The 23,596-nt window shown below is 41.1% G+C and overlaps 1 protein-coding gene across 6 annotated transcripts in view; it reads right to left on the reverse strand.

The window, feature by feature from the left end:
- Positions 1–23,596, reverse strand: part of BTRC (beta-transducin repeat containing E3 ubiquitin protein ligase) — a 121,952-nt gene that overhangs the window by 15,899 nt on the left and 82,457 nt on the right. For all 6 annotated transcript variants that reach the window (XM_086752819.1, XM_086752818.1, XM_086752814.1 and 3 more), the window contains 6 exons: positions 12,960–13,191; positions 8,999–9,185; positions 4,572–4,668; positions 3,549–3,686; positions 2,949–3,067; positions 338–587 (listed from right to left, as the gene is read on the reverse strand). In XM_086752819.1, the coding sequence (XP_086608945.1) occupies positions 338–587; positions 2,949–3,067; positions 3,549–3,686; positions 4,572–4,668; positions 8,999–9,185; positions 12,960–13,191 (1,023 nt within the window). The remainder of the gene's footprint in view (positions 1–337; positions 588–2,948; positions 3,068–3,548; positions 3,687–4,571; positions 4,669–8,998; positions 9,186–12,959; positions 13,192–23,596) is intronic.

The following is a 23,596-nucleotide window of genomic DNA, read 5'->3' on the forward strand; positions in this document are numbered from 1 at the left end:
CCCACCTTCACTTTTGCCCCCTTGCTGCCCTCTGACAACTGTTTGAATGACTGATGCTGAAACAGATTATGGAAGTGGTCAACTTGAAAAAGAACACAGAAAGAAAAAGCCCTTTCACAACTGCTTCTGTACTGGGATCTGATACACCATACAGCTCTGTAAACAAGTTGTGCAAGCTTAAGAGAGGAGGGATGAGAGGAAATGAGCAGCAGGAAGAACACTGCTTCTAAATGAAGATCTGTGTAATAACTGCCAAGGACCATTTTCCCTGTCTGGTCACTGTCTTGGTTACTAAATACTCCAGTGTTGCAAATAAAAAGCCTTTGAAACACCTCACCTTTATAGTTCTGTCACCTGATGCTGATACAATATACTTGTCATCAAAGTCCACTACGTTGACTGCAGCTCGGTGACCTACTAGCACCCTCCTCAGGGTGATGTCTGTTGGTGAAGCCATGTCCCACACAGCAATGGAACGGTCTTTGGAACATGTCACCATCATGCCGTTATTAAAGCGGAGGTGCAGTACTGCTTCACAGTGGTGAATCAGTGTATTCAGCATCTCACCTGCGTTCACATCCCACACCCTGCAGTTTCAAATTTCAAAACAAAGAGAAAAGAGTTAAAAACTGTAGAGTGGATTTTCTGCAGAGCAAGAGAGGGACGGGGGGAGAGGTAATTGACTCTCTAGCAATATTAGAGAAGCAAACACCACAAGTTATATCTAGATCTATTAAACAGCTCATTAAAAGATATATTGCATAAACCTATGCATACATTGAGACAGACCAGCAGCCAAAAACCCTGCAATGCAGTTAACACCATAAAAATGAACCAGCCAGGAATAAAGCATTCTTTAATTGAGGGAATTTAGTGCTGAGGAAAGGTATGAGATTGATGGCCTTAAACACTGATGTTTCCTGGTTGTGTCAGCCTACCACACACTCCATTTCCAGTCAATGAGTACTTAACCATGACCTATGGAAAACCAAGTTCAGTGACCAAGTTCAGGTTTAATTTTTGACCTCTCTCACAAGACTATCAAGTCAAAGGATAATTTATACAGAAGCAGAAGACAAGATAATGCTTTTGAAACAAAGATAAGTAATTGCCACAAGTAGCACCACGAATTGCATTTACCCTGCAGTGCATCTGGTACACAGCTACATTCCAGGAATGTGCTGAATACCCACATTAAGACAGAGCATTTATGTCAATTTAATGTTATTGGAACCAACTGTTTCAGCTGAAAGGTAATTTAAGATGAAAGTCAGACAAAATGCTTCATACAGAACTTCTAGGACTTGAAACAAAGACTTAAGCCTTAAAAATATTTATTTTGGGCTACTCTGCTGGCAAACTTCTACCCTCCATAAAGAGATTTCTCTTGGCACTATGATACCTGTATCCCAAATACACTAAGTGAAAGCAGAAAATGGCTGTATCATCAGGCACATCAGACACTGCAGAAGTTAAAACTTTCCTCTGCCAATAAGGCAAGCAGTAAGAAAAGGCAGGATGTGAGAAAGACTTCTAATGTCTTATTTTCTAACTTATGGAGGCTGAAGTGCATCAACTTATGGACTATAAATGAGAACGAAAACTACATTCCAATTACAAAATGCAAAGGAGAAAAACCCACAGACTAAAGATTCGAGCCGTTAACAGACAAGCAGTTTGCAGCCAGGATTGCCAAATCGTACAGGAGCTGGAGACCTACTGACTTCTTTGGACAAGCGCATCCCTGAGATCTCAGAAGCATTTAGAGCCCATCTGTACTGTCTATTGGATGAAGCCCCTCTTCCTGAGGAGACCCAAGGATAAAAGTGATGCATCCTATATGCCTCTGGGGTCTAAACACAGATACAGTGGGAAAGAAAGTACTTCTGGGCAAGTAGCCAGTCTGCAATTTGGCCTGCCTGGCCTGATATGGAAGTTGATAGTGCTTGTTACAGAAATCAGCCTCTCCTTTGCGATCTGTTTAGCACAGTGCAGTTCCCACACCGTCTCCAGGCAGGCAGCACTGCTGAAATTCTAGATTCCTAATGATAGGATCCCAAAATCTAGCAGCACCGCATGACTGCATGCATCACATGTCAGGAACAAAATTTAATGGTTATTAGCTTAACAGTCGTAGTCTACATGCAAGCATGGTGATAACCATGAGGAGCTTGCAGCCATAGGAACACATGCTCATAGCTTCAGAAAAGGCCACTGACACAGCTTTTTGTTGTCTGTAACTTCACTGCATGGGCGTGGTTTGTACTCTGACAAGAAAAGAATATATAACAACATGGAGAAGACAGACTTGCTCCTTCAAATCTAAGCTCATATTTCAGTTCACTAACTCATATGTGCCTGTATTTACGCTGCAGGTCTTAGACTCTCTGAGGTCCTGTAATACATCTACTGGACTTCACATCTGCACAACATGCACCACAAGTGCTGACTTGAGGTGCTCAGCCTTTTGCTGGAGATTGGAAGGAAAGCAAGGTTAGAAAGGTTGAACGAAAAGAAATATCATGCTGAAATTCATTTAAAAGTCACAGGAGATCTAGTCATACATCTTTTGTTAAAATTAAGTGACAATGGATGACTAAATCTTCAAACTTGCTTTGAAAACTTCAACCAACTTCTTAAAAGTTATTCTCAGGGAGAATTTAAAACATTCTCAGGGAGTGTCAAAACATGCAAAACCTTGGTGAAATGCCAGATGGCCTTCCTAAGTCATCTTGACCTTGACTGGTCTTTGCTTAGGTTCTCATGTCTCCTTGACAGCCATTTGCATGGACATCTGATAAACAAGGACAATACACGCCTGAACAAAATACGCTGAACTACTTCATGGAACTGATCAAACTACACACATTTAAGAAAAGAATGTTTCAGCAACTTGCAAGACTAAAATCTTAGAGGCAAAAAGAAAGCTCCAAATCACAAGCACACACCTGACTGTTGAGTCTGAAGATCCAGTAATGATCACCCGTTCATCGTACTGGAGGCACAGGACAGAACCTGTGTGTCCGGTGAGAATTCGCTTGCATTCCAATGTATTCTTATCCCAGATCTAAGATGGCAAACATTCAAAACCAGACAGCTCAGTAAGGTTTTCATCTTTCAGCACCTACTGGTTTCACTGGTCTGTTTTTCACTACAACACATCATCCATAGTGCATGGATGTTAGAACATCTTTAGTGGAATCTGTAGAGTCTTCTAAAGGCTCTTTGGTGCAATATATTAACACATTTGATATTACTGGCTTTACTATGAACACTGGTTTAACCCTTCTCATCAGTGTACAAGGCACAGTAACCACACAGCTTGTAATTACTGATGGACACAACTCTGCTAGCAAAGTCTGTTTGTAAGAAAACAAGGTCTCTCTTGCCAGATAAAAGAGGCATACATGCTGTGCAGTTGTGAGGTGGGGGAAAAGAGAAGGCTAGGTTACTAGCAAGAGATTTGGTAAGTGTCACTAAAATTAGGACAAAATATTTATGGCATAGGCACTACATGCCATTAGTATGTCATTCTGGAGTATTCTTACCTTGATAGTATTGTCTCGTAGGCCACTTACTATCTTCTGATCATCATACTGTAAACAATAAACCCCTTTGCTTGTCTCGCTTCGGCAGTGGATTCTCTGTAAACTGTGCCTTCCACACCGCCAGTTTGACTCTATTGTCTTGAGGATAGACAGGAGAAAAAAGAGAAGTAAAACTTAAGCACAGAACTATCTCCCCTTTTTTTTGTTTGCTTAAGACAGCAGATACTTTTCTTCACACTTTTTCCTGCAATCAGGCCCATACAATGACATAATTGATTTCAAGAAGAAGCCACACACATAATGAAACCAATTAACAAAGGCCTGGAAAACATTACGTGGCTAAACTAACCTGTGTTGTCTGGAATGGTAAGGGAGAAGTGACCTAAAAACCTTCTTCTGTCTCCAGCCTTTAACATTCTGTGACTCAACAACTGAACAACCAAAGAGAAAGTCTCAGTTGAGCAGTAGCTAAGTGTTTGTACAAACTTGTCATAGCAGTGCCTGAGCACTGTTTTTGCCATTAGGAAACTGCCAGAACACGGCATTTGCTCACACCATACAAGGCAACCACGCTCAGCCGCCTCCTGTTTCCCTGGGTCTTAGGGTTGCAGTCTTGAGCAAGGCACTTTCTCCCGGCTCAGTTCCTGGTATCTGCCTGTAACATCTTATTAGGTCTCATCTGCACCGGATAGAGCAAAGCACTGTGGAACAGAAAAAATTAAGATGGTACAGTGCTGCCATAGATTCTGATGTGCAAGGTGTAGGCACTACATCTGCAAAGAGCTCATTGAACAATCCAACTCATTCTCTGTCTAAGGAAGTGGTGAAGTCTCGAACTTCATTAACTGTCCCAGATCTACAAACTCCAAGCAAACACAGACACATCAGATTTAATGAAATATTTCATTACTTGAAATATTGTCAGAATTTCAGCATCATGAACAAATTGGGAAGATATTAAAAAAAAAAACCAACCACCAAAACCCAAAAAAACCCACACCACATCTGGAAAGTGTTTCTAACCTCTATGTCCTGTATAATTTTGGGGTAAAGTGCTCTGTAGAAGGAGTTGGGTGGTGCAGTCCCATCAGGAGGTTTATTTTTAAATAGATATTGTCCCCTGGAAGACAAAGAACACTTCTATTGAACACAACTCATCTTTCAGCATTTTGGAGGAAGGTCCTCCTGGCATTTTACAAATGGGTAATCACTGCTGAAAAGCACAGATTCACATACAAACTTAATTTACTCAGTAAGACATGGTGGTTACTTGTTTGTTTGCTCTGCAACATGTTGGTGTTGCATTAGTACTCAAGAAAAAAAATCTGTGCCTAGTCACTCATGGAAGGGAAATATATTGTCTGTTATGGACATGAGCCCTTTCAACTCAACAGGAGGTGAGAACAGCTCATGCCTACAATACACACACCAATATGAGAGATCACGTTTAAAATAAAGTGTACAAAGAAAATGAAAAAGCCAAGGAATCCTCAAACTCATCATGCATTCAAGCGTAGCTTTTATCTGCATGAGCAGGAACAGTATCAGTTTTGGTACATGGACATTTTACTGCTACTACTACATTTTGGTAAGCAACATTTCATCTGTTGTGCCTCCCTCACTTCAACACTGATTTGGAATACTCATATCCCAAGCTAGATTTTTGCTACAAAAAAATTCGTAAACGGCAATCACTACCTGCTGTGTAAAAAACTTTAATTCCTCATCCTGAAGTTAAGAAGCCACCAAACACGGTGTGGAAGCTAGTAAACCCCACCATGGGCGTACTAACTGCTGTTCCGCCTGGCAACGTGCCTCACAAAATGGAGAGAGGCACAAATGCCTCCGAGTGTAATCCTGGCATCAGAGGCACAGAGTTTACACTGGGCCAGCTCTCCACTTCTCCCTCCCTTGCTCCATTATGGCATAATTAATTGTTCAATACTTCCTTGCGCATGTCTTTCCTGTCCTTTCCATCCAGTATACCTTGAAACTCATTTGACAGACTGTACGTTAGCTACTCTGATCCACTTGAACTAGGGAAATCACAACAATGAACTGAAATTTTTCGGTTATAAGGCGGTAGCAAAGTACAGGACTGAACAAACAAAATAACAAATGCTCAAGATTTTTTTTTAATAAATCTTTAAATAAAGTACTTTAAGTATGACATGAGAGAAAGGTGCTTTCCACCTTGGGCAGAGCAATCATCTAAGTCATCAAATACAGTGACCGGCAGCTACTCATATGGGGACAAATACACGTGAGGAAAGGACACATGGATGCAGGATAACCGCTAACTAGATGGTTGCCTATTTACTCTGATCCAGTTTGGAAGTGCATAAAAGAAAATTAAAATTATTGGCCCAGGGAGATGAAAAATGCTTTAGAGATATACAGAACACCTAGGACACATCCTGGAAGACTTGGGGTAGGTCTAAAAAATCTGCGTACAAGCCTATGTGCCTGAGAAACTGTTGATTGTTTGCTAGCTGTTCTAATACAAGGTCTTGTTGCTACCTATAAGCCCTGCCTAGCAAGGGTCAGTTGTTTACAGTCCAGCTGAAGGATTGCTTGGAATTTCCACGGCATCCCAGTGACCGTTGTGCTGTGGCTCTGGGATAAAAGGAACTATTGTTCGCACGTTTTGATCACTGGCCAATTCAATCAAGTATTCAGACGGACGCAATCGCGCCCAGATTTTGGGCTTCTGTTTTATATTTTTCTAAATCTGTGTAACCCTTACTGCTCCCTGACCGGCTGTCAGTGAAGGCTACCGTGCTGTGGAACTGGGTGTTCCTGTTGTAAACCATGAGCTGCAACTGCTGAAATCAGTCAGCCCAAGTGCAAAGTGAGTTGTACGCAAATAACACCAGTCATCTATCATTCTGAACTGTCCCACTAGTCACCTCCTCGTGCTAAGCACAGCGTCAGCGTTGATTACAAGCTATAAAGCTCTATATGGCAGAGATGCAATTACATTGGATGTTTCTTGTCTGCCTCTCTTAACCACCTCACCATGTCTGCAGTTGTAGCTTCTAGAGCTAATCAGAGGGCACTCTTAAAGAGAGGGCACAACATGCTCCTGTTGTGTCAAAGTAACCTCCAGGACACAGCGTATACCTGAAGAAGAGGTGCAGCTGTCCTTTGAGGTGAGAAGTAGGATTTTGCACTCTTTTTTAGCAATATGATGTGTCTGTATGACTAATAATCAGTGCTAATGTTATTTCTAAAATCTAGAGAGAGCAATCTGAGAACTATCAGCTATGATCTCTGAGAAGATGTAGAGAATGGCTAAAGTTCCACAGAACAGGAAAAAGACAAATGTAGCTCTTGCATTTTTTAAAAAAGGGAAGAAGCTAGACCCAAGAAAATGGTGGACCATCTGACTCAACTTCAACAGTTTGGCAGTTCTAGAGCACACAATCATGTCAAATTGACCTAATTTCTTCTCACAGGCTATTCTCACGACTCAGCTAGAGAAGTATGATCTTGGAAGAGCTGAAGGGTGGACACACAAAAGGCTGGAAAGCACAATTCACTGATGGCGCACTGTCAAACAGAATGGCAACTGGGATCTTGCATGGAGTCTGTCCTAGATGTGTCATTACTGAGCATTTTCATTAATGACAAAGAATGGAACAAGGAGTGCACTTATTACCTGGTTGACGATACTAAAGCTGGGAGAAGCTACAAACACTTTAGAGAACAACACTAAACTCAAAATGCTCCTGACAAAATGGAGAAATACCAAGTAATAAATAGAATCTAATTCAATAAGGACAAGTACCAAGTTCACCACTTAGTAACAACATAAGCATGCGAGAGGAGAAATAACGGCTAAGTAGAACTTCCACAGAAAGGGTAATTAAAACTTTTATAACATATTATATCACTGTTAAAAAAAGAGCACATGTCCTACTGGAAAGCATAAAATGGAGTGTCCTCCATACGGCATGCAAAACCGCTTCCCACACCACCAAACTCTGGTGATGCCTCAGCAGAAGACAGACACCCAGCTGATTACACCATCCTCCAAGAATGGAGCAGAGCAATTGAAAAGGGTCTCAACAGAGAAAACCAAGAATGACAAGAGGACAAGAGGACATAGGATAATGGTTGGTTAGTGCATCCAATATGTAGGAAGCATGATCATCTTCCAACATGCAAAAGATTACTACAAAAAAGAGAATGAGAAACTGTCCTTGTATCTGTGCAGGCCAAGTATAACATCCTGAACCATAGGTAGGAAGACATCCTAAATTTTAAGAATATCTTTGTAACACTAAAGTCAGTGTAACAACAGAACCACTTGCCCCTGCACAGCCTGAGGAATCTCCATCAGTGAAGGTTTTTAAGAACAAGTTAGACAAACATCTGGCATGACTTAAGAGAAAACTGGCTCTGCCTTTGGGAAACAAGAGGGACTAAATAACCTTCACACTTACTGTGACCTTAACAGTACAAAGAAAAATGGAAGTTCTAGAGAGAGCAAGACACTAAAAGAGATGCAAAAGTCACCACTGTCATGCTTGTGTTTATTTTACACTTCTAATAAACATTAGACTATTGGAAGCAGACCAACATAGTACTTATTTTTAAAGGATGTTTCACAATCCTGATTTACTAGCCATTACTTCCTGAGAAGAACAGTATCTGTAAAACTGGAGTCTTTGTTTGCAACTCTGTACCTTTTTTCTTTTTAATAGCAACCAAAATGCCTGAGCTGTCACTTTTATCTTGTTTATGAAATATTCATACCCAGCTTCCTTTCTGCCAACATCCTAGGGACACCCTTGGAAAAGAAAATTACGTATTAAAGGACGTACCCCTGAGAGGGAAAGTTCTAATGAAATGTTAACAGAGCAGCTTCAAACTTGAGTGAGACTCACATTGTAGTGAGGCTATTCCAGATGATTATTAACTAATCTATCTGCATTTCTAAAGTCCCCTATTCTCCGTGGTACCTACCCTCAGCTTCCAGTTTGAAAATTAAACAGATATCTAATAGTGAAAATCTGCTGAGGAAAACAAACAGACCTATCAGGAAACAACTAATTCATAGCACATGCTGCCCCACTGCCACCTCTAAAAAAGCTCTTCTGCTCCGAACTGCTGACTAGTTTAGTGTTCCTCTGGGCCATACACAGCTTCTCAATTTGAACCGAATGACAGCTGGGTGTAAAAATCTCAGTCTGTTTATCTCACTTGTCACAGTGGAATAAGAGTATGATCAGCTGAGGAAGGTGAGGAAAAAGCCCCCACGTTGCCTGCACAGCCAAATGATGCCCTAACTCCCCAACTCCTGAAATTTGATTTAAGCAACTGACAGGTCTGGAACCAACATGATGTTTCAGGGTGCTAAATAAACCTCTTCAAACATGGTTTGAAACACACAGCACCTACTGTCCTGAATGGGGTCAAAAGAGGTGAAGATGCAGTTTCCTCACCATCCTCTCCTCTCTGACAAGCCCCTCCACAGGGAGTCTGTCCTGACCATTCTCTCAATGAGCTTCTTCCACAGCATGCCGTCTGACGTCACCCGATACCACTCTTTGCACACCAGCTCAGCAGCACACAACGATTTGGCATCCAGGTATGACAGAATGTTCTCAGCAATGTGATCCAATCCCCGAGCTGGGGGAGGAAAAAAAAAGAAGGTTATTTTCTGGGGAGACATGGAGTTTAAAACAACTCCCCTTGCTAGTACAAAGATGCCCTCTCTTTCCATCTACTCTTCCGCATGCAGAGCTTGGACCAAATGCACAGAAGAGCATTTGCGGCTAAGTTCAGGAGTGAACAGCGTTCTCCAACTTCCTTTGGATATAAAACAACAAGTCATTAAAAATAATAAAGAATCCAAGAAGTCATTCCAATCTATTTCGATGGGTTTTAGCACTAGGGGGATATTCTATGGATGGCATTTCCAACTCAGCAATGCAGCCCCCAAAATCTCTCTATATTAGGACCATTTCTCATCTCACTGCTACAGCTGTTCTCATGTTCCAATGGCTCAAAAGCTGTTTTTGCTAAAGCAGTAGCTTTTAAACGTAATGAAGAAAAAAATATATATTCCCAATGTGTGCCCTGAAGGGTAGTGGTACCTTTAGACATGGAGGAGGGAAAGATATGCAGATGCACAGTGGAGAGGGAAGGAGAGGCTGTGTAAGAAGAAAGTGAAGTAGGTTTGCCAGTTTCATCTGTTTTAGTGGGTGGAGGAAAAATACACACCAAAATGGTATAATTTGCAAATATTTTCCAATGTGAATATCAGGACTGTCTTTGTTTCAACATGGCTGAAGCGTAATGTAAAGCAATTGCCTGGTTAGCACCAAGCAGCCCGATGTAACATCTGCGTAGCTGGGAGCCACGGAAGGTTATGCTACATTTCTTAACTGGATGGACGTATCCAGTAAAAATGTGTCCTTACCCACTCAAATTTAACCACCAGCAAGACTTCAGGAAAATAAGATGCCTTTTAAAGGAGATGTTGCATAAATACAGCTTCTCTTGGAGGCTGTTTAATTTACAAGTGAGACACAGCATCAAGAGATTATTTCACTTCACCAGTCAGATTTCAGAGGCTTTGTGAAAGCTGTAGTTTAGACTCCATCATCCCTCAGGCACGATGTTCAGACTAACCAAAAAGGAAGCATGGCAGATTGGTATTACACGCATCTTCCCTCCAGTTCACATTTGGGACAGAGTTAAATACATTTTTTTTCTTGCTTTTAAAAACAACAGCCTCAAAGACCTCTCTGCTTGTGACAGAGAAAGAAAAAGCAGCAAGTGCATTTTTACAGTCACATGTCCATACTTCTGCAAACCCAAACTGCGTGCAATCAGCTGATTCAGATTAGAGTTCATGAGACACAACACGCCCAATCTTTGTTTCTGATAATCAAAAGATCTCAAAATTATCTCCCAGTGCATGAAAACCACAAAACTCAGTGTGCTTCCTTTCAAATATCCTAAATTTATAATATACTTTGGGTGAGACATTCTGCCCAGCATTTTATGCTTCCATTCACACGTAGAAAAAGCACATGGTGAATGATACAGAGAATGATACCATGCACAACCACAGAGTTCAGAAAGTGGCTTGACATTTCTTATCTTTATAGACGCAAAATTAGATGTCAACCTGCAAAATAAAAGCATCAGCAGCCTTTATTATGTACTTAATCTGAAAAAATCTATACAACCACTATACAAAATTCTTTTAAAAAATGAAAAAAAAAAGATTGTTTCTAAATTCAGATTGATACTACAGCAATTTTTGGGAAGAGAGATACAATTTTTTAGTGAACGTGAACTGGAACTTGCAGGAATTCCACAATCTGGTAGGGCAGATTGCGTACCCCTGCTTTCCCATGCTGACACCTCCAGCTCTGAGCTCTCTCCATGGGATGGAAATGGTATATTTGCTTTCCCAGTGTTGCTTCCCATGGGCCCAAATACATTTACAGACTGACAGGACGTTTACAAAGGCCTGCCTGTCCAGTGTCCATACTGGTGGCTTTATGTAAGCAGTGTGACAGCAAGAAATTATTTGACATGGGGAACAGATCAGTGGCTTTAAGAAGCAGGGCTACACTGCATAAACCGGGCACAGCAATTTTCACCCACAAGTCTGCCTCTGACCCACCTGCCCTTTCTGGACCATCAGTAGTTGCAATGAGGTGTTGTAACTACTTCCATGACCGTAAAACACCCTTTGCCATTGATCCTAGGAAGGTTTGGCCTCTCCTCCTCATATTTAAGACAAGTGGAAGGGCAGAGTTATTTTGGCCTGGCTGCAAACTCAATTTTATTACTGTGTTTCTTAGGAATAGCACAACTCACTGAGACATATATTTAACAAAGCATTGCTCCCTTAAAAAAGACAAATCTCTGCTCACAAAATTTTTTGCTAAATCAATGTGAAACACGATTAGCCCTTCAGGCCCCCATACCAACAAGAATGTTTCAGTTAGTTCACACATTAAACCCTTATAAAAATTACTTTCTTCATGAAAAATGTTAAACAGCTTGGAAATGCTAAGCCGAGATCTTATTTTTCAGAAACAGAACAAAGTTTGTTAAGTACACAGTTAAGCTGTATTTTTCAAACAAACTTAATTCTGTCCAAAGTACTGGGAAAATAATCTGAGTCAATTTTACTCTACATTAGTAAAGCATGCTCACGATCTAAAACTACCCATAATTCTGGTCATTCTTTGGGACAGTGCTAGGAGGACAGAGATAAGATGCCTCATGATTTTGAAGTAGCTTTATGGCTTTATTTACTTGAGGGGGAGAGCAGGAGGGAGAATGAAGGAGTAAAATGAAAACAGAATACTGAACACTTGAGAATTTCAGAAAGCTAAAAAATACTCAAAGATTTTAGTTTGGGTTTTTTTTTTTTATTATTATTATTATGTCACTTATTTTGAAAGTTTAAGTTCATCATTCTTTCCTAGGCAGTTTTTTACCTTTCTCTTTCCCATTTCCTTCATTAGAAACCTGCCTATACACAGGACATCCTGCATAGACTGCAGAGCCTGCACCAGTGTGACTCCTTGCCATTAATTCTCTCCCTTAGACTTATACTCACCAGGACATTAGCACTCTGCAAATATGCAAATTGATGCAAATACATTATTTAGGCACACAGTTTCCAGAACTATTCAAACACTTAGATAGTAGCTGCCTGATTCCTATCTGTTCTGCATTCTGAGATAGTGAAATTAGCTGCTTCCTGGGTAACTGTGAAAGGACCACTAACAAATATGATATGGCTAGGAAATTTTGAATGTCTCTGAAAATATTTATAACATTTGTCGAAAATTTTCAGAAAAAGGCCTGTAGGATGAAATTAAGCAAGTGCAAATGAAATGTATTGGCTTGTTTTGATGGAGTTTTGTGCAGCAAGATCTGAAAAAACTGTGTATGTATCTATATGTATACTTCCACTTTAAAAGTGGAGAAACCAATGCCCTTTCAAAATACTCTCTATTTTTCTGAAACAGAACAGCTCCACGAGTTATAATGCTGCTCTAAATACAGAGATTATTGCCACCGGACTACTAAAAACTAACATAAAGCAGGTACTTAGCATAACTAAGATTTTTTTTTTTTTTTTAATGCTACAACAGCTATTTGATTACTGAGCAACCAAAAAGAGTAGTAATTTTAATTTTTAAAAATTTTGTTATTCATGCATCGTTGTGGGCATTATGAGTACAACTACCTGTGCTGTGGCTTGTGATGACTATCCTTACAATACATATATGAGCTGTCATTTACTCCTAGCCAAACCACGGTGGTATTAGATCACGCATAGAGACCTCTCCAGCAAGGCAGGCCAGAGCAGAATAGTTTTCCAAGACACAAGATGGAGGAGCAAGCTCCCTCTGCCTGCAGAAATACCTGGCAGTGCAGTGATGAAGTCCCGCTGTAACATGGGTTTGAGGTATGAGTTTATATGTCCGTGCTGGTAGTGACACATCTGGGAGATGAGGTGCTCCACAAACTCCACCTGGTCAGACTCAGACCACTGTTCAAAATACTTGACGCAGAGCTCCTTCTCCTTCTCATAGCTTGCAGACAGTTTTCTTTGCTTGGGCACAATCATACTGGAAGTGCCATTGGCAAGTTTTGTCTGAAAAGGAAGGGGAGAAACAACTCAAATCACACATATGAAGAGAAGCTCAAGCAGTTTTTGATTATTTTTTTTTAGGGGGAAGGAAACAGAAGGTAAAAAGCACTCTGATACGTAAAGTTGGCTGAGGTCACGCATCCCATTTGGAGCTGTCAGCGGGAGAGCAGCCACCGCAAGCTGTAATCCCTGCAGGACAGTGCACTGGCTCACACCAGAGCTGCTCACACAGGACTGTGGTTAGACTGGAAACCTTGAGCAGCAATTGAAAATAAACACAATTTTACTTACATTGTGCAGACAGGAAAATGCATTTGGATTCCTAACCTATACAGTTACCAGTTACTTCAATGCACCAACATAAAACTGCATTTGTATTCTGTTTTGTTTTTCCTAAAGAATGGATTGCTGCTAAAATTCATAGGAAATGCACTAAATGGATGAGGGGAAAAAAAACTGATAGTACTTCTTTTGAGTATAAAATTATACCTTGAGAACAAAGTCAGCTAAAACCCTGATATATTGTACACACTTCTTTCACAGAATGGAAGATTTTCAACTTTCTGAGCACTGTTAATATCTTGTCAGAAGGACTCAGCTCAAAGAAGAGTTTCAGGAACAAAACAAAACACTGACATTTCAATTTACTACTTGATAGCAAGATAAAATTTCTGCTTTCTAAACGATTTAATTGGAAGAAAAGTGCACATTGTGCATTGTAAGGCTCTCCTTTGTCCAAGTAAGATTAACTTTTTGCTGGGAAATTGTTTTTTCCCATACTGGTCAAATAGTTTGTATTAAATGCTGAAAACATCTGATTTTCCCTTTTTCATTGCCGCAGTTTAACACTGGAGAGCATTATAATAACAGCTAATATTATGATATCATTTTTATTTACAAAATACATTTAACGGTTCTCTGTTAATTATAAAATAATTTTTAAAATTACAGAAATCAGAATATAAAAAACATTGATCTAGGGATGTCATATGTCTGCTCTATGATGATAATTCCAGGCATCGACCTCACCAGGGGACTTTATTAACTTTAAGATAAAAAAAGTGAGTACCTAAAACTCTCTGCAAAGATATCTAATAATTTAAAAGAAATGCATGGACTAACTAATTTTACAGGAAAAGAAGAAACAACAAAAAAGCCTTTTTTCAGCAAGTGCCAAAACTGTGAGTTATTTAGAGACCACAAAATCTAGATACCGAAACTGGATTTGGAATACAGGAATTTCTGATTTCTCACTCAGGAGTAAATAATTACTGTACTTCAATACCTCGTCCCAACCCCGACAGTAATCCTGACTTTAGAACACTAAAAACCTCATAATTTGAAGACCTACTCAACTAACCACCATGCACATTTAATTTTCTAGAGAAAATCCACCTAAATACTCTTTTCAGCATTTCCAGCAGAGCTGTACAGACTTTCCTCTGGTAGAAAAAGACAGCAATTAGCTGCCATTTTTAACAAGTAGTTTCTTCTATTTCTGAATTATGGTTTGACTGAAGTTTCTTTGAGAACACAGAACACGGAGATCACACCATCAGTGCTCAACTCTGCAGCTCAATGTTTTCAGCCTTGCTTTTACCCCTACTCCTTCCCATGAATTCCTGCTCTGTCCAGTAAGATCGTGCCAGACAAGGGCTATGACTGAGTCACACTTTCATTTGGTCACGACACGGACAGCAGTAGCCGCAGGTGAGCCGCAGACCCGGTTACTGGGCAGAAAGAAAGAAACATTCTCTCCTTGGACAACTTTTTATATAGAGAAACCTCTAAGGGGACTGTATGCATGAAGTCCCAAGTGTGAAAGGCTGGAGTTTTTCTAGCAAATGCCACAACATGCAGCAGCCTGGCAAAAAATAATTACCAATGGACTGCACTGAATACCAGTCTTAAGGGATTCTGGTCATTTCTGCTGCAGCTAAGCTGCCTGCGAAACAGACATCCCTGTAAAAATGCTGGATTAAGACAGTAGAGAGACGTATTCTACAAGCTTGATCTCATTTCATTGCCCATTTTGTGTGCTGTGCAGCCAATCTCACAAGTCTGTCTCTACAAAGGATTTTTCAAAAACCTATACTTCCGTCTTTTAATTTGAGAGATTGTGGTCTGACTAATATGCTGAGCTGAAGCTCATGTGCAAAGACCACAAAAAGGGCAACTCCTTTCACAGGGTGCCACCACATTCCAGCCCTTCCTTGCTGCCTGAGCACCCTTCTCTCAGCAGCCTTCAGCTCCTCAATTACCTCTAAAACATTGGTTTGGGTTATCAAACAGAAGCTGCGACATCTGCAAAAGCAAGTAATGGCTTATGTGCGTACAAAGAGATGGCTTAGATGGGACAAAATAACCCATTTTGCTTGCATCTCAAGTGAATACAGGCCTCTTGAGTGGAATAATAAGTAAATTAAAGAGTCCATTGACCAACACTTGTAACAGCTCCAGAAGTCAAACTCCAGGTTTATAGACTGGATCTGCTAAGAAAAGCACAATACATGTTACAGTGTTTATGTCCAAATAAGTGAACAGGGGAACACCGTATTTTTCATGCACATACTTTGGCCACATTCTGACAATGTCAACTTGAGACCTGGTTTGCACCCTTGCCTGCTCTGGTTTCCCATCAAAAGGAGTGAGGACAAGCCCAGAGGTGTGGTGTAGTGGTGTGCACACACACACACACACATCTGGTGTGCCCAGCAGATCCTGTGGTCTATTCCTTCTCCTGGGAATAACCAGGTCTCACCTGAAAAAGAGCGAACTGTCTCACATGCCATCCATACTTGAGGGTAAATATCCATCCAAACGCACTGCACACGGTCATGCTTTTTATACGCTTCACTTCCAAAGGCGGCAAAGAAGAATAAGCACTGGTAGTCCATCATCTGGGAGGAAGTTTGAGTATAAGAGAGCAAAATACTAACTCGGAACAGGTAAAGCTTTTCTGACTCCCCTTTCACAGACCCCTGCAAGTGAGGGCTAGGAGGTGTCCAGCTGGCTGCAGGCACAACAACCCATCTGCAGGAATGGCAGAGGTGTCCTCCTCCAATGGTATGCCTGAGCTCGTAAGCTGCACCAGGAAACCCAGGGGACTGAGTGCCTCAGGTTGGTACTAGCTCAGGGATCTACGTACTATGCTCCATTGCAGTCCATAATTACAAGACCATTTCTCCAAATGGCTACATTTAACAAAAAGCACATTTGTATGCCCAGTGAAGTAGAAGAGGACTAATCTATGAAAGGACTTTAATTTAAATAATGGCTTGCAACTATAGAAAGGTGCAATATTTCAACACAGATAAATAAAGCCTGGATAAATCTACTGCTCTGCATTTAAAACAAAACCGCCATGGTATATCACAGCTGTAACCCATCTATGACAACCAAGGTTACTTTTGTTTTTGTTCAGTATAGGGGACCAAGAAGCCTCCTAAAGCACAGAGCAAAAAACAAACACAACCACAGTTCTCTGATTCTAGTACAGGTATAGTGTTTCCCCACCCATATGAGTGGTCACAACTTTTATGTATTTTTTTTTTAAAAAAAAAAATGTCCTCTAATCATCGCAGAGGACTTTGTTGAGGCACTTTCCACAGGGTGGGTGAATTCAGATGATATGTTTCTTAAGGTAAGAAGACATCTCCTAAGTCAAAGAAAAAGAGAAGTTGTCTCCTAGAATATCAAGAATGGCTTAAAAGATCTCAGCAAAGTTTGGGACCTTCTGAACCTTCAAGACAACTTCATGCTGGAGCTCTGAAAAGACAGAGCTTAGATTACCACTGCAAATTTCTCAGTTTCTCTCTAGACAAAAGGAAGGGACCTGCCTTCAATGTTCCAGTACTGACAGGTCATACTGGGCTTCTCTTCTCCTTCCCAGACTCACTGGGACTACAGGCTCTGACACAGGGATGTCTTCTACTGCTTATCTGCAACTGCAGCATTTCACCTTCAGCTGCTTGCACTGCCAGTCGTGGCTAAGTCACTGATCTAGACAGAGCCACCTTAACAGGAATTTTGGATGGGTCTTAGTGAAGGGGAGGAAAAAAGAGGACATAATGTTTAATTATAAGAAATGATTGAAATAGGCACAGACATACCCTGGGTGCCTCTGCACTGCAGCAAGCTCTAAACTTGTTATCGTTAATGGTTTAAATTTCACTGTGCTAATCATTTCAGGACACAAGCCTTTCTTGATAATCTAATGAATTATTCCAACATCCTTCAGCAAAAAAAATCCTCCATGACAGCACTAATTACAAGACGTTTTCCCAGTGCTTATGTAAAATATGACAGAGCAGCAGCTTAGGGAATTGCAGAAAACTGCTTCTAATTTCCACTGAGAAACTGACAAACACCTCTCTTTCATCTCTCCCAGCTCTCAAGTAAGATTTAACTTTCTCATTTAGTTAATTACCGAGTGAGGATCATCATTTTCCCGGATCGGAGCGGCACAGAGCCTTTATCGTGTTAACTTGTGAACTTGATCGATGGCTGCTGCTAAAACTTAATAACTTCACCCCCTGGCAAATTGTAAGATAAATATAATAGGAGAAACTCTGACAGTAAAAACCTGCCAGAAATGAGCGCTGTGTTTATGTTTCTTTGCAGGCAGCAAAAAAAACAACCGACAGCTTATTACTGGGTGCGTGTTACTTATATTTAAAAGACTCCAGGCAGTTAACTTTCTGCGTACTGTTCAAACTTTACTCACAAGATAAAAGACACTGGGGAAAAAAAACAAGCAATGGGATGACAAAGACAGGAACCATGGAGGTGTATGTCCAGAGCGGGGAGGGAAGATGGAGGCTTCACAATGAAAGCAAAGCCACGCTTGCCTCTATATCCTGAATATTCTTCAAGATTAACCACATTAAAAATACCACAGCAGTGAATCCAGACATGAAACTAGTTTCAGCAGCAGCACAAAGCTCAGGAATTTTGGAGTATGTTAGAAGCTGTGTGGGAAAAACAGAGGGATTAAAAAGTACCATCGTGACAGCAAGATGATTCAGTTTGATGTCGGTAAAGGTGGTCTTAGTCAGAGAATTTCAGCACGGCTGGCTTTTCCAAAGCTACTTGTGTGGCCATGAAACTGCTTGCTACTGCCCACGATGAAGTACCACTCAATACCACTCCAATGTAGCAGTGTAACAAAAACGGCGAAACAGAGCTGAGAACATACGCCAGGCCTCCATACCAAAGGGCAGAGCCAGTATTTGAGAATCCTGTTGAAAGGGTGTTGTTTGAATGGCCTAAAGGCACTAACAGCACAATTAAGAGGATACAGGTTCAATTTTTATGGCTAGCTGCTTCTTTTTTTAGGCTTGTAAATACCAAATGCTGCAGAACTGATTCTCACACTGCTGAGGCTAAGCAAAGAGAGAAGTCCTCTGCAGCTCCTTATTGGCAGCTTCCTATTAAAGATCTTCGCTTTGAGCATATTGAGGTGGCAAGGAGATGTCTCACCATAAAGAGCAGGATCTCGTAAGCCACAGGACCTGAAAGGCAGAAGGGTAGCCAGCTCCTCATTTTTCTCCTTTGCAGGATGAACCCGCTTTTCCAGTGCTTGACTTGACAGCAAAGCTACAATGGTAGGTCATTAAACAACTCACTCCATTTACTTTTATTTTAGAAGCTCAGTTTAGAATCTACCCATTTCTGTCCGCCTCCATCTCACATAACAGTCTCTGTGAGGTTAACCATGGGTTTAGCACATATACGGACTTACTCGCTCAGTACTGAATTAGTTTCCACGCTGCAAAGCTCACTGAAACATTCTGAAAAACGAACATATCCCAGAAGTACATGATCATCAATCACATCCGAGAGTCAAAAAGAAAGCACCATGAAAGAAACCACAGCATCTTTACTATTTATTTTCAAGAGCAAATTCAAAATACACACTCACACTGGAATTAACAGTTCCCCGGGTCCCCAAGGATCTCCCAGTTTTGCCTGTCTGGGGCTTTTAGTTGCTTGTCCACATCTGGTTTCTGATCACACTGCAGAAAAACTTTGATAAGAAAGAAAATATCTAGATGAAAGATCACTGGAATTACGCTGGACACAGCAGCCCAGCGTGCAGCACTTTGTGAAATCCCGGGGGGCCAATAGTTTTCAGAGGTACCACCTAAGTACCTGCTATATGGTGTCAGCCTGGAGGGCACCTGGCTAAGGATATTACCTCAGACAGAGAAGAAAAGGTGGCTGTTTTGGTTTAGGGCCAGAGAAAGCTGTAGACAACTGCTGAGAAGTAACACGCTGAGTCTCTCCAGGGACTGGGGAGGTAGGACGGAGCCGTAAGCACTTGTACACCAGCTATACAAAGAGCAGCAATAATACCTTCCTGGAGAAGCTGCTCCCCTCCCACACTGCTACACAGTAAACAGGAACAGGGAGAGGAGACTAAAAAACTATTCTTTTAAGCTAATACTTAATGTTTCAGACAGACTAATAAAGTTTAATTGTCTGGAATCTCGTAGCTCTTACTGTAAACTTTCCTTTGATATAGGTCTCCCATCTAGATTTTAAGTGTTGGCAAAAACCTCCAAAATAAAATTTCTCTGATGCCAGGAATGGATGAGAACTGGGAGTCCCTCTCCTCCTCCTCCCTTATCTCCAGGTTGCCTTTGCAAATAACAAGCACTGATGAGAAATCTGCTTGCATCAGCAGAGCACTGGCATATGTTACTTTCCCAAACTACGATCCCTGACCAAATGTGTATCTAGACATATGGGGGGGAGGGCTGACACTAACACTCTTAAAGAGCTAGATTTCAGAGCACACCTTTTATTAGCTGTAAAGTGATCACACACAAATTTCAAAGCAGATTCACCAGTAACAACAAATCACTTCCACTGGAAGTCACCAAAGGAAATGCTTTCTTCCTCAGCATGGCTACCAGAACCAGAGTTGAACTGTTGGGACCATTACATGTTATTACTCATAACGGAGGGAAGGAATATGCACATTTTCACTTGGAGAATCAGTCCACTAAAGTCGTCGGGTAAAAGCCAGTAGCAGCAAAGGGCCATAAATAATGGCAGGGAAAGGCATAAGCTATGCTCTAAGCAGCAGTTTCATAGTTTTCTGGAACAGTTGCTTCTGTTTTTAAAATATCCAAGCATGATCTACTGCCTGAGTGAAGTTACTCTTCACAAGTGTTATTGTTGATTTTCTTTTTGCTCCAAGTACTCCCTTAACTCAGAGAGAAAAGCTGTCAGGAACAGGTAGGTACACTCGAGTGATTCAAAACAAGGCTGAACAGTGAAGACTATACCATGGGGAACAACACACAAGTAGAGGGGGAGAATGACTCAAAAGACCTGTTAGACAAGACTTAGATTAGCTATCAGGAAGAAATTCTTTACTGTGAGGGTGGTGAGGCACTGGAACAGGTTGTTGAGAGAAGCTGTGGATGCTCTCTCCCTGGAAGGGTTCACGGCCAGGTTGGATGGGGCTTAAAGCAACTTGATCTAGTGGAAGGTGCCCTTGTCTATAGCAGGGGGTTGGAACTAGATGATCCTTAAGGCCCCTTCCAACCCAAACCATCCTATGAGTCTGTGAAGACTTACGTATGTGCTTAGCTCCCAGTGCAAATGTGCTCCTTAGATCTGCTGGCAGAGTTGGCTACACAATCACTCTCTAACCTATTTCAGTCAAAATAAGCTTGTTAGCAAAGACCTGCTATTTAAACTGTCTAAGCTAAAACACTTTGTCTTAACTGAAGGCAAGTTTGCAGTTCTGCTGACAGATCCTGGAGGGCAGCAACCTACAGCAGTCAGGAGAAGGCTGAGTGATATTCTTTCCCACCAGTATAGTTAGATCTAGAAGAGGACATCTCATCAGCTCACACCGACCGATACCAATACTGCTGCTGTTAGCAGCCACCACAGAGGCAGGTGTAAAAATCCATTAAATACTCTTGCACAGTGTCAGGTCAAAGCTGGTCAGTGGGCTGCAGCTAAAATCTTGATAGGTTTGCCTTGTAGCCTCCCACAACCCCTACAAAAGAATCCCATAACTCTCACCCATGTGCATTGTCTTCTCAAGACGAGCTGTTCTGCTAACCGTGCAGTCAAATGTTACCTTGCTGGAAAACTGAGGTGATTCCCACCAAGGACGACCAAGACTGCTAGGGGAGCTGGATGTGTTTGGCCTGGAGAAGACTGGGGGCTAACTACCAGTCTTCCACTGCCTCAAGGGAGGTGGTAAGACAGAATCTTTTCAGAAGCGCATAACAACAGGAAGAAGGGCAACAAGCACAAGCTGTAGCAAGCAAAAGCTCCCATTAAGAGGGAGCTTTTCAAAATATGGGTGGACAAGGCCCTGAGCAAAATGAGCTGACTGTGAAGGTAATCCTCCTCTAAACAGGCAGTTGGACTGGAGACCTCCAGAGGTCCATCTCAAATTAGAGTTTTCTATGAATTTATACTTTAAGAACATGTTGGTCCATTCTTTCATTGGTACCTGGCAAGAGATTCACGACCTGAGGAACAGGCTCCAAAAAATACAAGCTAAGGACATTCTCTAATGAATTCTGTAACTTCAGAAATTGCTTTAGGTTGGGTTAGGCCAAATGGTGTTGATACATGAAAGTACCTAACAAAAGAAAGGCAAGAAGTAGTACCCTCTGCAACAACAAGCAACCAGCTCTGACCATAACAGTGCTTCATGAAGGCATACTCAGTTTCACAGCTGACCAGATCTTCTTGGTATCAGCTGATACTCAAATTGCACAAACCAGAAGCCCAAGTCACAGACTATCACACTAGGGATTTCTCCTTGGCTCAGCTGCCAATAACACTTCAGAAAAACCTCTCAAACTAAAGCAGGTAGGGAGCCTTCCAGTATTCCACTTCCTATAGTAGACTCAATCAAAGTGGAATTATTTGAATATAACACATTAGCAACATAAAAACCCTAGTAAACTGGGGCAGAACAGGATTGCCAGCCTCAGCTGGTCATTCAGCTGACTGTATTTTCCACAGTGTTCCTTCACTCAAAGGCATCAGTCCACTATTACTTTTAGTGAGGTTAATACACAGTGAAAATAGTATCAACGTACCTACATTTCCCTTTCTACAAATATAGGCTAAGTTTTCTTTTCTTCTTATCATCCTACTTCTGGGAGTTACTTTCCTATCATATCAAGAATGTAATCAGTGTGGAGCATACCATGTGAGAAACTTCTTCCATCCTCAGGCACTGATGCATCCCATTGTAAATCTATCTAACAATCACCAACCCTTTCTTTAACCCCTACTACAATAATTGGCTGAACATCTAAGAACCAATTACATGCTGAGTAAAGTAGCTTTTCCTTCCAACGGTTTAAAATATATTCTCTTTTAAATATCATTAGGTCTTCTACTGTGAAAATTGTCCTCCTTTGTGAAATGTAGGGAATATTAGACTTCATCATTGCATGCTATTTGTCAAACACCTCTGTGATACCTCTCACTTGTTTCCTGTATTTTCAGTGAGCTCACAATAGCCTGTACTACATCTAGTATTAGTATACTCAAAACCACAGTATTTGTATCTTCTAATTTAGGAAGAGTAATTTGGGATCATGCCAGGAAAAAGTATATGCAACCTTCTGATACAAAATAAAATTAAACACCAAGAGAATTCACCGTTTCCTACCACAGACCAAACTATAGAGGCACCATTCGTAGCCTGTTCCTTTGATGGAGGGGTTAGAGCTCCCTCTAGCACTCTCAAAACAGAAGAGCCATAGATGCTAAGCTGTGACTATCTGGTCTCAAGCAAAGCAGTCTTGGGTAGGGTTGTCTATAACTTTTATTTGATTTATTTTCTGCTGTCACATGAATAATTAAGAATACATCCACTAGTTTATCTGAAACTCAGGAGAAACAAGTGTCAGGAGAAATTCCCTCTATAACGGATTAAAAATACTCAGATTACTATAATTAACTGCTCTCTATCTCAAAATGTAATTTAGGACCAGCTGAAGGATTATCATGTCAGCTGTGTGTACAATGTGAAACCGTAGCAAGAAATTAAATGAAAAAGTTGTTGAAAATTTTCAATTTTCACAGCATAAAAAAGTCTTGCTACCTCACCCTCCCTTGCAGCTGACAAACATCCCAACGCAGCTGACAGGTTGCCTGCAGCTGTGAATTACGTGTTTCTATTTCAGCATTAAATATTGAGTAACGCTGCTTAAGCAAAACTCAAAAGGTGTAACCCTGCTGAGTTCTGCACAATGCTGAAGACAGAGAAACATCTCACGACAGAACAAGTGTCAGCCCTTTTTCATCATAGGGTATTACTTATTAATTCCTGATAGGCTGAAAGCTGGCAGTACAACGTGAAAACAAGAAAGGAAAATGGCAGCCAAGTCTTTTGAGTTTTACACCTAACTCT

The sequence above is a fragment of the Chlamydotis macqueenii genome, chromosome 7 (genome assembly GCF_036417535.1).
Source record: "Chlamydotis macqueenii isolate bChlMac1 chromosome 7, bChlMac1.mat, whole genome shotgun sequence".
In the NCBI taxonomy this organism is placed as follows: Eukaryota; Metazoa; Chordata; class Aves; order Otidiformes; family Otididae; genus Chlamydotis; species Chlamydotis macqueenii.